Here is a 13,114-nt window from a genome sequence, read left to right as displayed (position 1 = left end):
TTATTAATAATAATTTTCAATAATTTAGATCGATTCTGTCCAACCTGTTTTCCTAAACTAATCAAAATTTTTCTTTCTGAGCAGTGTAATTTAGTTGAAAACACAGCTAATACTAAAAATACACATTCAAATCAAAGTTGGATTCTTATATTAAAGTTTTTTCGATAAGCACATTGATATGTACATAGCCTTAATTACATCTAATTTATTGAACTTAACAAGGCCCTTCCCTGGTTTGCTCAGTTTTCTACATAAATAAACAAAGTTAGTTATATGCCTGACAATCACAGTGTAAATATTGATACGAAAATAATAATAGAATCATACATCACAAAACAATTCTAATTATAAAACTAAAACAAAAAACTAATACTTATTAAAATGCAACATTACAACTAGATTAGACTAGTTAAACATAGAAGTATGCAGCAAAGCTGAGTTGGCAAAGCAAACTGGCTATTCAGTGAACTACTATTCTTGTATATATGAACCTGATTTCAGTAGTAGTACATCATATGAAATATACCGTTATAGAAATTTTTGTACAAATATCCATCGACACAATTCATTCATTTACGGTTTATTTACTATACCATTTTTACATCTTATCTCAGAAACACCATGATGTTCTAGGTCTTATTTTTGAAAGCAGAAACTTCATTACAACATTTGTTTTATAATCACATTATGAGATAATATATACTTTTAATATTATGAAATGAATAATCTTTTGTTTACACTTAATGATTGTTGTGCAAGCTGTGATTTATTAATCATTAATTCAACTAAACAAAAAACAGTAAAAAAAAAACATGAATTTGAAAAAAATGTCAGTACTGAAAATAAATGCAATTTATATTTTACACAGTGGATGAAAGTTTTATTACAAAAATTTTGGTAGACTGTGGTGTAGAACAATAATTAAGATGAAATAACCATGTGTAATAAAAGCAAGTCTATGGGTCTTTATAAGACTGTCTCTCTAGCACGGCATAAACGGAATCAGTGTTCAACCCTCATCTGCATGAATGGTTAGCTTCATCATGTTATATATAGTTACAAAACAAAAGTAACAGTAAATAAAAATAAATGTAGTATGAGAATAAAAATGGAGATTTAGAAAAAATCAATATGATAAATAGAATGCGACTATTGTACAGTAATAAATTATAATTTATACTAGAAGATAATATGACAAATTTTCTAAAACAAATTCAGCTAGTGAATCTCATGTGATTTTTCAAGTTTAAACTGTATTTTGGTATGCTGATTTATGAGTTATGGTATTATTTCAATAAAACAGATAACTTCATTATGTCTATGACTTGCACAGACCTAACATATAATTTTTATATTACATTTAAGGTTTAATGTGAGTTTATAAATACTGTAATTATATTTATAAGACAAACAATTTATAGAAAATGTAATGAGTGACTGTACAATTTATACAGTGAGTCATGTTTCTTCTTATTTATAAAGCTGAAATAAACATTTAATTAAAATCTACCAGATAAAATTTTGAAATATGCTGCAAATAATGGTAATATTTTAAATGCAAACTGTGTTGCATGAAGAACACAAATGACAGAAAATATGAAAACTGACTGTCAATAACAACGTGGTCAAGAATAAAATATAATCACTCCAAATGCAAAAATACATAACAGGAAAATAAATCAGAATCTTTAAATACATTAAATCTTTAAATTTATAAAAATGTTAATATCGCATTACATTTCCTCACTGTTTTCACTATACACAATGTCTTTGTTTGTTTTTTTCTTGTTTTGATTTTTACCTCGCCGAATATTATTTTTATCTTGACTTTTCTTTGTTTCGATTAGTTTTCTCTTTTTTGCTTTTTCTGGTCCTGCAATCCAGTCATCATCATCTTCATCACTCATTCCTCCATAAGCATTTCTTATACAATTGTTTGCAATTCTAAGACTAGCAATACGTGCACTACTACGTCCTTTACCAACACAATTTTGGAGATGTGTAGTAAATACAGATGCTGATAAAGGTCGCTGACACCTTGGACAACGACATATAGATGATTTTTTAACAAACTGTTGCCCAAATATATCACCGTCATTGCTTTCTATAATAGAATATAATTTAGCATCATCTTCTGAAATAATACACTGTTCTTGTATACTCGTCCGTTCAGCTCTGTGAACTTCAAATACTACTTCTAATATCGCTTCCTCAAAAAGGTAATTTAATATTAATTCAGGAAGAACATCTATTACTCCTTCAGAAGAAATATCTTCTTCAAATTTTTTCTCTACTGTTGATAGCCAATCAGATGTTGAACATTCCCTGTCATCCATTATGTTGAAGGTTCCTAAAGCAAATAAATTTTTGATTAATTCAGCAACAACAAAACATAATATTAAAATATAGTAAGTGCTACCAAAATAATACTGACTTAATGAAGTTTATATTGTTCAACATGGGATTAAAAATATATTAATAACTTATTTAGTTAAGTGAGTTCCTAATATACATACTAAAAGTAGATAACTGTTAGACCAAATGATAATAAATTAAATGGAGTGGTAATCATGGATTGCTTATGTCATATACTAAAAACAGGAAAGGTCTGCAGGGCATCTCATCATTATGTTTAATGAGAAAGAATAACTAAAAATGATATAAAAAAGCCGGTAAAGATTACAAAACTTTCTTAGTGCTATCCCTTATGTTCAATAAAATTTAAAAATGGAAATAATACAATAAAATTAAGCAGTTAAGCAAAATTAACTTAATTTTACATAAAAATTGTAGATAATATTATTATTTGGCTTTTACAAAAGCATTTTAATTAAATATAAGATTATTAATCATTATAATCTAATGATTATTATCATTTATAATAATAGTAATTTATTATTATTATTTTAAAATACTTATTTTTATACTGATAATATATTTAATATTTTATAACCTATTATAAAGTTATTATTAATAATAATGGAAGTAGGGTTTTTATTGGTTTGGCTGACCAGGTACAAAAATCAGATTTGACTCCCAATAAAAAGATAAAAATGTTCACTACAAAAAAATCTGGCTCCTATTTTACTACCTTGAGCAAGTTTCTGTTTTTCCTTAAAAATTAAACAGTATGAAAAGTGTAATTGAAAAAAGATCAAAATCTTAATAAAATATTTTGGGCTCATTTGAACCCCTAGACCAAATGACAATTTTTATCATCAAAATTATACTACTTATTTAAAAGAAGTTTAAAAAAAATAAATAAAAAACTTTCAGTAAAAAAAAATTTGAATACCGTTTGTTGTCCTTGCTTGACAGCTACCTCATATAACATTTTTAATAACAGCCACAAGTTGAAAACAGATAAAGTACCACAAATTATAAAAAATTCAAAAAATGTTTTTAACCCTTAAATTGGATCCCATGTGACCCTTTTTCTTTAAAAAGTTCCCATATTGTCTACATTAATACAAGATAAAATTGGATTTTCAATCTTGAAAATTAAAGTTTAAAAAACTGATACTTTAATTACAGATCCTATTCAGTCCCCCTTGTTTGTTGGGGTGTAAAAGTTTATTTATTAGAGCAATCATTTACTTCCATAAGTCAGCCTGATTGTCAGTGGCAATATGGTAAATAAATTTATTTCAAAATTATAAAAAAATACATAAACACTCATGAAATTATTTGTCACATTACAAATAATAACTGAATTTATATGCTAATTGAAAACTATACTGTCAGTATTATAATTCCTTTGAACCAACTTGTTGAGAGGCCTATTATTGTAGAGTTTTAATAAGGATGTCCAAAGTGTCTTAAAAGAGACAGTAGACCATGCATGCTGATAAAGGGAATTTTTCTTGTTATATTCTGAAAAATACAACTAGCAAAAAGAAATCACCAAATTGGATCAATTCAATAAATGTGTGGTGAGAACAGATCACATAGTTTTCATATCAATGAAAAATCCTAGCCAATGCTTCTGCCTTTGTACTCCAAATTAAAAGAATCAGGGTTTTACCTGTAGTGTATCCAATTAAATAATATATTAAAAGATTAGCATTCAAGTAAAAAAAATTGAAAATTGCCACAAACTATTTATTGAAAGAAGTTACATTTAGGAGAAATAAAAACTTTCTTAAGAATTATATAAAGGTATAAAGATATGAGTAGACCATTGTCGTATTAGAAAAACACATACTATCATCTCATGTAACACAAAAAGCTCAGGTAAATGGTAGTATAAAAGAATACAACTCACATACGGAAATGGCAAAGGTGAATTAGCAAATTATTATACTTGCTGATAAGGACAATAGAATTTATACAAAATGCTCTGTTGATGTGGAACTGGAACTTTGTTTGGAGATTACCTTAACCAAATATATCAAAATAATTTTATGATATGAATGGGAAACCATTTTCTCCCAAAAAGTTTCAACAAAAACCCATTATAGTAGTTGGTAATACCATTTATTATAATATTCAACTGAATAAAGTACCCACACCATAGGCTTACCATATTTTTTTGGGTCCAATTCAGGACATATTTTTGAAATTACTTAAAAGTCTTAACAGTTTACTGAAACATTAAACTTTATTTATTCAGTTGAATTCTTCACTAGACACGACTTTTTTCAGAAATGGTTTGTTTTAATTACATCATAAAATTCACAAAAATAAAGTTCGGAATTAATTTTACCATTTAGCAGATGTTTAACAGTAGATATTGAAAGTCTACCCCTTTCTGCAGACCAAATGTTCCCTATACTTGAAAAAACACTCTCAACTGGAACAGATGTCCCAGGCAAAGACATCGCAAACTCAACCATTTTAGAAATATTGCAACATGAAATATCAGTCTTTTGAAATACCTTAAAAATTGCTTTCCACTTCTCTTCAATAGTATCTGGTACTTTTTCAGAACTTGAACCACAATCTACCCTTTGGTTTTGCATTACCTGGTTCAACGATGTACATTCATCAAATAGGTCATCAATATTTATAGAACCTTTTATAATTTCATTAACTTGAGCACTCTCTTCAGAATATGTCTGAAATGCTTCTGTTGCTGTGATAGAATTAACTTCCAATTTTGGAACTACATTATTAAACAACTGTAGAGTACCACATAAAAGGTTCAAAAACAGTTCACTTCCTAGATTAAAAAAAAAATAAAAAATAATAATTTTGGGTATTTGTCACAAGATAAGAAGTATGATTTTAGGCCATCAAAAATGGAAAGAATGCTTTCTATTGCAGGTAACAAACTAAGGAACCTTGTGTTTTGTTACTCTTACTGTATACATGTGAAAATATTTAAAAATTTTTATAACAACTTCTTCGTCCAGGGGGTGGAGAATCACATACTGTTTGTACTGAATTGTGTACAATGTGGGCTGAACAACTAATTCCTAAAATAGGCCTATCTAAATCACTCTGAACTTTTCTAAATACATCTTCATTCCCCTTTCTCTTCACACCACCAAAATTACTGTTAGTGCTATCAGCAGTACAACAAATCAACTTTTCTTCAAGTCTGTATTTTTTCATACACTGCAAAAGATACTAAATCAAAATTTGAGCAGTTTCATCTGACACTTCATCAAAATTTAAAAGTTTAACTTGAATTCCCTCCTACAGACTGAAATATCTTACAACAATCGGAACAAGTTTTACTTCACTTCTGTTTGAGCTATCCATTGTTACTGTAACATAATTAATGTTTTCCAGAGAATGCAACACATTATCAAATATAAATGGTGAAATAACATTAACAATAATTGCCTCAGTTTTGGTTCTAGCAAATGAAAATTTTGGGTCATGTGATTTTTTAACCAGTTTAGATGTGCAGTCTGATGTTTTAAAACTGAGTTCGTGTCTAGCAGTGTGGTATGAAAATGTAGCTTTTTTAACAGTACACTCCAGATCACTGTTATTATTATTCCCATCTTTGGCTTTAAAAAAATCTCCTACTTGCTGAAGCAGTAGCATTAATAGCATTCCTATGTTTAGCTGTTTTCACATGGTCTTCAATATCATTCTTTCCTTTATGTGCAACAGAAAATTCTCCAGTACATAGTGTGCAATAAACATGTTCATTGTTACTGTCATTACACAATTACAAAATTTGTAATCCTGTTGTAGGTTAACATTAAACACACATTTTCTTTTGCCCATTACTAAATGATGAGACAAAGAACAAGAGATAAAATGACCAATAATGTGTAGACAAGTTACTTCACACAAGAAAACAACATAACACACTGCCACTGTTGAAAAATGACTGAGTAAAAAGTTGTGGCATAAAAGATATTGATGCTATAACAGATAAGACTTGTTATCAAACAGCACATTTCTGATGAAAGTGCTGAGTAAAGATTAGTATGAAACTTGAGAGAGAACAAGTTCACAAATTTCACCACAAGCAGGTTTATGCTTGCAACATAAATATTTCAATGATCATATTCAGGTAATAATAGAAAGAAAGCCAAGTAATGCATAACTTTTGTCAAGAAACTGATAATTTATAGTAAATCTTCCCACAAGAAATAGTTAATATGTGAACATGCTATGTTTCGAATAGAAGGTTATTCCTCAGTTATGTATCAATACTACCTGCAGATTATGTCACTGCTAAATGTCTGAGGAAAAAGGCAGGTAGGAATCATTTAATAATTTATTACACACATAAAATTCCCTACCTAACAATGATCTTACATTGAACAAATCTAGGTTGATGAACACATTTAGCTTTTACTATATCATTACTACTTCTTTAATAACTTTAATTATGTTTTGTTTTTATATTTCAATGATGGACACAGTGGACTGGAGGAATCTCCATTCCATGTATGAACAAAAACAGATGAAGAAGAAAATAATACTGTTGAAATAAAATGTAAAAAGAAGAATTGTGTCAAATAGTAGTTATCTTGCAGAATTACTTGCCAGAACATAGCTTAAAAAAGAAAAATATTTCAACCAGTATCTATTTCTCAAAAACTAAATAACTCTGAGCACTTATCTTTTGAATATATGCTTTTAATCTGTTTATTTTTTTGGCTTTTGTATTACCAGTTTCCTACCTAGTAATGCTGTCTTATTGCGTGGCAATATTTGTCTGTGAAAATAGATGAGTTTCCTTTCATTATTTATTGTAATTTAAAGCTGCTTTTTTTTTTACAAAAAAAAAGTTTCTGTAGTGTACAAATTGCATAAATCTTTATCATATAATCATTTTTAAATACAGATTTATAAAAATATTTGTTTCTAAATCACCAGTCCAGTGAATACAAATGAGTACGTTATGTGTTTTTTTTTACTTTTCTGTTTTTATGTTTCTCAGATTATATACATAATGTTAAATTCATCAGTAAAAATAGATTGAAGTTTTGATTTTAAGTGTCACCCCATGCTTGAAACTGTGATAAGTCCCAAGTTCATATTTTATTAGAATTTGTTCACAATAGATATTCCTGCTGGAAGTTATGTTACAGAATGATTTATGTTCCATATCTTTTACAGCTAAAAATAGGAATGCTATGGATCTTTAAAACTGTTTAATATTTGTTGTATAAATTACAATGTTCAACAAACATAAATAACATGATACAGATATTATATGGATATAAGTGTGGACTTGTATACATACCTTTAGACTATGAAACACAAATGTTTATTTCATTAAATTCTCTAATAATTTACTGAAAGCCAAAGATATGTGACTGTGCACAGTTGAAATATTATGAATTATCAATGTCTAAAGAAGTGCTGCTATCTACAGCAGCTTTTATGATTGTGACATTCTCGTATTCTATATGTGGGTTGATCAAATTAAATTTACTTTTATATTTATAAATGTAAAATCTTTCTAAAATGTCAAAAAAACTCTATTATTTGTATTAATATTGTATTTCTTAATTTCCAGTACTTCTAAATTTGTATTGTATTGTATTAATATCGTATCATAATGTATTGTATTATTTGTATCGTATGTATTAATATCGAATATTCAATGTTTATATTTAATAAGATGATCAGAAACATTAGAGAAACCCAATTTTCTACTTTTACAATATTTAAAGTGTTCTTTAATATCTAAACTAGATTTGATGAACACTTAGATATTATAAAAGTAAAAACTGGATTTTTCTAATGTTTCTGATCATCTTATTAATAATACACATTCAATATCCGATATTCATACAAATTTAGTATCTTTTAACAATTTAAATCTCAATTTTAATTTTAATGTGCAATTTGCAATGTATAATTTTAATCTTAATGTGTAATTTGCAACAAAAATTTGAAAAATTATAGAGCAACTGATGAGAGGTACTCATGAAAGTGCACTTGCTTGGCTTATGGAATAAGGTAGGTGTCATCCTATTTTACTTCATTTTATTAATTCTGAACTTGGGTTGATCGGATTAATATAATTTGTATAGTTCACATGAATATGATTTCTGAAAGGATCGATTTTAGAAAAATAACGTATATATATATATATATATATATATAGATTTTTACAGATTTTATATATGAAATCTGTATTTTCACTAATTTACCAAGAGTACAGATTTTAATGAATATAATCTCTTATAATTTCAAAAGACAGTTAGGACTCTCCAGCATCATTTGGAATTTTTTCATGCTGTGCGCCCCAGTTTTCATTCCCTTTTTTTTGCTCATTTTATTTTAATATAATTTAAACAGTAAATTTTTAAGAAATGAAAAATTACGATTCTGTAACTGTTATAGTCACAAGTATCTGTGAGTCTACCGTGGATTGTAACAGCATTATTCATAGCAGTTCAAATTAAATTACATTCCACATAAATATTTGTATTATTTCTAAAAATTTGACTTTTTTAGCAGTACTTTTTTTTTAATGTGAATTTTGTTGTAATAGTATTATAGGAAATGTGAATAAGAGTGCCCACAACTCAGAATGGCAGAGTAGTAACATTTTCATCAATTTCAGTAGATGTTTGGAATGTAATAGAGTTGAATTTTAATGGAGTAAGTCACAAAAATAAACTCCATATTAATGGAGTTCAAGAATGATGATGAAACTATTTATATCAGTTAATATATATATGAGATATGTCAATAAAGTTCATGGACCATTGCTATAAAAATCATTTATTGAAAAAAGTAATATAATTATACACTGCATCCTTCAAAGTACTCCCTCTGATCTATAATGAACTTCTCCATTTGCCTTTTCCAAATCCGTTTAGTAGGTGGGTTGTTCAAAGACCATGGTGGTCGTTTTGGGTAAAAACTGCTTGACAATAATGGCTGTATTATTGTGGTGAAGCAACCTGATTAGTCTTTCCACAAATTGGGTCTCTTTTTGCAAACTCTTTCATTCAGACATTTCATTACTTCCAGGTAGTAGGCAGGAATTAACTGTGACCATGTGGAACTTATTCTTGGAGCACAATTCCAAACAAGTAAAAAAAAAACCAGTAGCATTGCCTTGGTTTTTGACTTTGACATCCTGGCTTTTTTTGTCTGTGGCTCATTTTGTTTTTTCCATTCCATGCTCTGCTTCTTTGTCTCAGGAATGTACTCATGAATCCAAGTTTTGTATCCTATTATCATAATTTGAAAGATGTCTGCATTCTCCAACTAATTTTGACAAACACGCAAACAATGTTCCTTTTGTTCACCTGACAAGTTTTTTGGAACAATCATTCCACAACATTCAGTCATTTCCAATTCTTGTGTGAGGATGAGGTGCATGGTTTCTTGTTTGATTCCAGTAATCTCAGTGACATCTGTGACTGTGAGGCAATGGTTTGTTTAAATTTCTGCACAGAAACATAATTTTGAACAGTGAGGGGGGGTGGCGCCCCAAATGTTCATAGTCTTCTGTTGAAGTTCTCTCCTCTCTGAACCTTGCCACCCATTTGGAGACCATCTTTTTACAAGATGGTCTCCATAAACAGGATCTCTTCATTTTAAGAATCCCCAGATGCAGTTTCCCCTCTCTTTCACATGGGATTTCATCACAACTTGCAGCTCTTCAAAATAATGACTGATTTCCATCACCACAAAAGTAATATACATGTGTATAGAAACAGAGCTACACTCAGCATGATGTCAAGCAAACTGAAAACAATTGAATGAAATGCAAACAATCAGTGTGTCACTGCTGCCAACATCCCAGTGTTGCCATTGCGCTTATAATAAAATGAGTCCACAAACTTTATTGTCATACCTCTTAGATATCCTAGCAACAATACAAGTGTTTTTAATTCTGAATCATATCATCATATTCCTGACTAGTTAAGAAGCTGGAACAATTGTTTTTATTGTGAGAGATATAAAAATGCATATTTAAGATACAAATACAGATAAATAAAGACATTCTATTTCTTTAAAGTTTGAAAATAAGGTTTTGTCTTCTACAGATGCTTTTATCAGAGTAAGCCGTAGTGGCTATAGTTTATATGTTTTGTATATTTGTTAGAACTAAGAAAAATATATTACACTAATTGTCAACGCTCTATTATTGCATAACAATTCATTTTGTCATTATGTTGGTGCACAGTTGCGTCAAAACTGAAAAGACAGATGTGAATACTTGGCTGTAAACTACAATAAATTATTTTGTTTAATGAAAGAGGAGAAATAGTCTGATGTTTTGAATAATTTAAATAGTGATATAGCAATAGATACATTTATTAGAACTATACTGAATCCTAAAGCTAGTAAGTGCAAAAAAATAATCAATAGTAATTCTTCTAAGTTGAAAAATGTTTTTAAATAACATTTCGGTAGTTTCAATTAAAAAAAAAAAAAAGAAACACTTCTTGGTCTTGTTGTCACCTAAACAATAAAAAATTAAAAAAGACTGCTAGAAAAGTATCCAAGTAAATTGAAATATGTAATCTTACTGTAACAAAAACTGAGTTTTACAAGACATTGGCTTTTTAGGATCAGATAATAAAACAACTTGGAAGACAGTAATTGAAACTGAGAGTAAAATAGGCTGCAAGAGAAAAATAAAACTAATCAAGGATACCGATGTGAATGTTGATATAAATAAAGAACCTTTTTTTCCTAAGTGAAAATATTTTTAATAATTAATTTTGTAATGAAAAATTACCAGAAAACATTGATCCTCTGGCTAATGGACCAACATTAACTCTTTTTACTAAGTACCACAGATTGTTGGAGGGTATTTTGACAGATTAACATTAACAGAGATGTGGATATGAAGGTATTATTGCTAAAATGTTTAATTTGATCAAAAAAATACATATTTTATGTCCTTAGCCCATACATCTGATTTAAACTTAGAGCAAGGAATTTTCCTAACAGACTTTAAGAACACTCTGCTAAGCCCAGTTTATAAAAAGGGAGATAAAACTCTACTTATATCTGTGATTTTAGAATTTGCTAAAATTTTAGATGAAGTAGTTAAATATCAACTGAATATTTTATGGGGGAAAAAATGGAATTATTTCAGAAAGCGAATGTGGTTTTTGTAGCAACATTAGGACACAAGATTCTATTATTTAAATTCCAACATATTGATGTCTATAGACCAAAACAAAAGGGCTATTGCTATTTTTTTGGATTCAATAACGGCTTTTGGGTAATTATGTATTAGCTCATCGACAATAACCATAATAATCCATAGGAATATCTTACCATACATAAAATGGGGTCGTTTTTCTTCATGACAACGCTACTCCTCATTCAGCTCATGTGATAAAAAAATTATACAAATTGCCCAGTTCATAATAAACTCACTATTTTGTTTTAATAGATGATTTCCATTAGTGGTGCTGGACCAAATTATTATTTTTACTATTTATTTTATTTGTAATTTAAATATCAACAATTGAAAAAGTTCCAACCCACCAAATTTTTATGTTAATGTTTCATTAATTTCCACCCTCTATTATAATTTAATATTTTCATTACATTGCAGTTGGCAACTTTGGAGGTTAGTGGTAAGGTATAGGAATGTTGTTTTTGTCTGTGTTTACTCCTAGTACAGAGACAGTTTTTGTTCAGTGAGATCGTGTGTTTTTTTAAATACCTTTTACTTTCAAAATTTCAAGTTTTCACTGCATATCTTGTAAGACTTTACCGGATAAGTTTTCTTACATTTGTCGGTGTTTTGTATTAAAGTTACAAGGTAGATCTAAAACAGAAGAACAGAAAAAACTTAATTTTCTGTATTTGGTTGTAAAATTGGGATCAAGATAAAAATTGGGCTTCTCATGTTTGTTGTGTAAGCTGCTTTATAATTAGTTCAATGTAAAAAAAAAAAAGTAACAGAAGCTCTATGCTCCTTTGTTATCCTTAAAATGTGGTGTGATTCGACCAATCATTTTGATGACTTATGAACACAGAAAAATATTAAAAATTCCTATAATTTATTATGTTTATCATAATTGGTTTTTGTATAAGAAAAATAACATAAAATTAAACATCCAAATGTGTTATCTGCTCTTAAAGCAGTTTATCTTGGATAAGACTTACTGATACAGCTTCTGCCACTGAGATGGATGATACTACCATATCAGAGCTTAGTGGCAATGATAAACACAAGTTCATGAAAATATAGATCCTTCTGAGAATAGTTGTGATGCTGCTTATAATTCACAGATAACCAGTGAACCATGCATCTTACCTGCTGTCAAAATTAATTACATGATTCAGTGGGTAACTTTTTTTTTTGTCTTCAGTCATTTGACTGGTTTGATGCAGCTCTTCAAGATTCCCTATCTAGTGCTAGTCGTTTCATTTCAGTATACCCTCTACATCCTACATCCCTAACAATTTGTTTTACATATTCCAAACGTGGCCTGCCTACACAATTTTTCCCTTCCTTATTAACCTGTCCTTCCAATATTAAAGCGGCTATTCCAGGATGCCTTAGTATGTGGCTTATAAGTCTGTCTCTTCTTTTAACTATATTTTTCCAAATGCTTCTTTCTTCATCTATTTGCCGCAATACCTCTTCATTTGTCACTTTATCCACCCATCTGATTTTTAACATTATCCTATAGCACCACATTTCAAAAGCTTCTAATCTTTTCTTCTCAGATACTCCGATTGTCCAAGTTTCACTTCCATATAA

The 13,114-nt window shown here is 28.9% G+C and overlaps 1 protein-coding gene across 10 annotated transcripts in view; it reads right to left on the bottom strand.

Moving 5' to 3' along the window:
- Positions 1 to 13,114, bottom strand: part of LOC142323445 (SAGA-associated factor 11 homolog) — a 94,029-nt gene that overhangs the window by 69,002 nt on the left and 11,913 nt on the right. For 7 of the 10 annotated variants that reach the window (XM_075363071.1, XM_075363065.1, XM_075363068.1 and 4 more), the window contains exons 3-4: positions 4,878 to 5,161; positions 1,623 to 2,350 (exon numbers count right to left, since the gene is read on the bottom strand). The exons of 1 other annotated variant lie outside the window; for it this stretch is intronic. In XM_075363071.1, the coding sequence (XP_075219186.1) occupies positions 1,734 to 2,336 (603 nt within the window). In that variant the 5' untranslated portion in view covers positions 2,337 to 2,350; positions 4,878 to 5,161 and the 3' untranslated portion in view covers positions 1,623 to 1,733. Of the gene's footprint in view, positions 1 to 1,622; positions 2,351 to 4,877; positions 5,162 to 13,114 lie in introns of those variants that run through there. 2 more of the 10 variants (XM_075363073.1, XM_075363074.1) reach the window with 1 other exon arrangement.

Source organism: Lycorma delicatula, chromosome 4, assembly GCF_047948215.1.
Source record: "Lycorma delicatula isolate Av1 chromosome 4, ASM4794821v1, whole genome shotgun sequence".
NCBI lineage: Eukaryota > Metazoa > Arthropoda > Insecta > Hemiptera > Fulgoridae > Lycorma > Lycorma delicatula.
The sequence above is the reverse complement of the archived record's forward strand: the minus strand, read 5'-3'. Positions and strand labels throughout refer to the sequence as shown.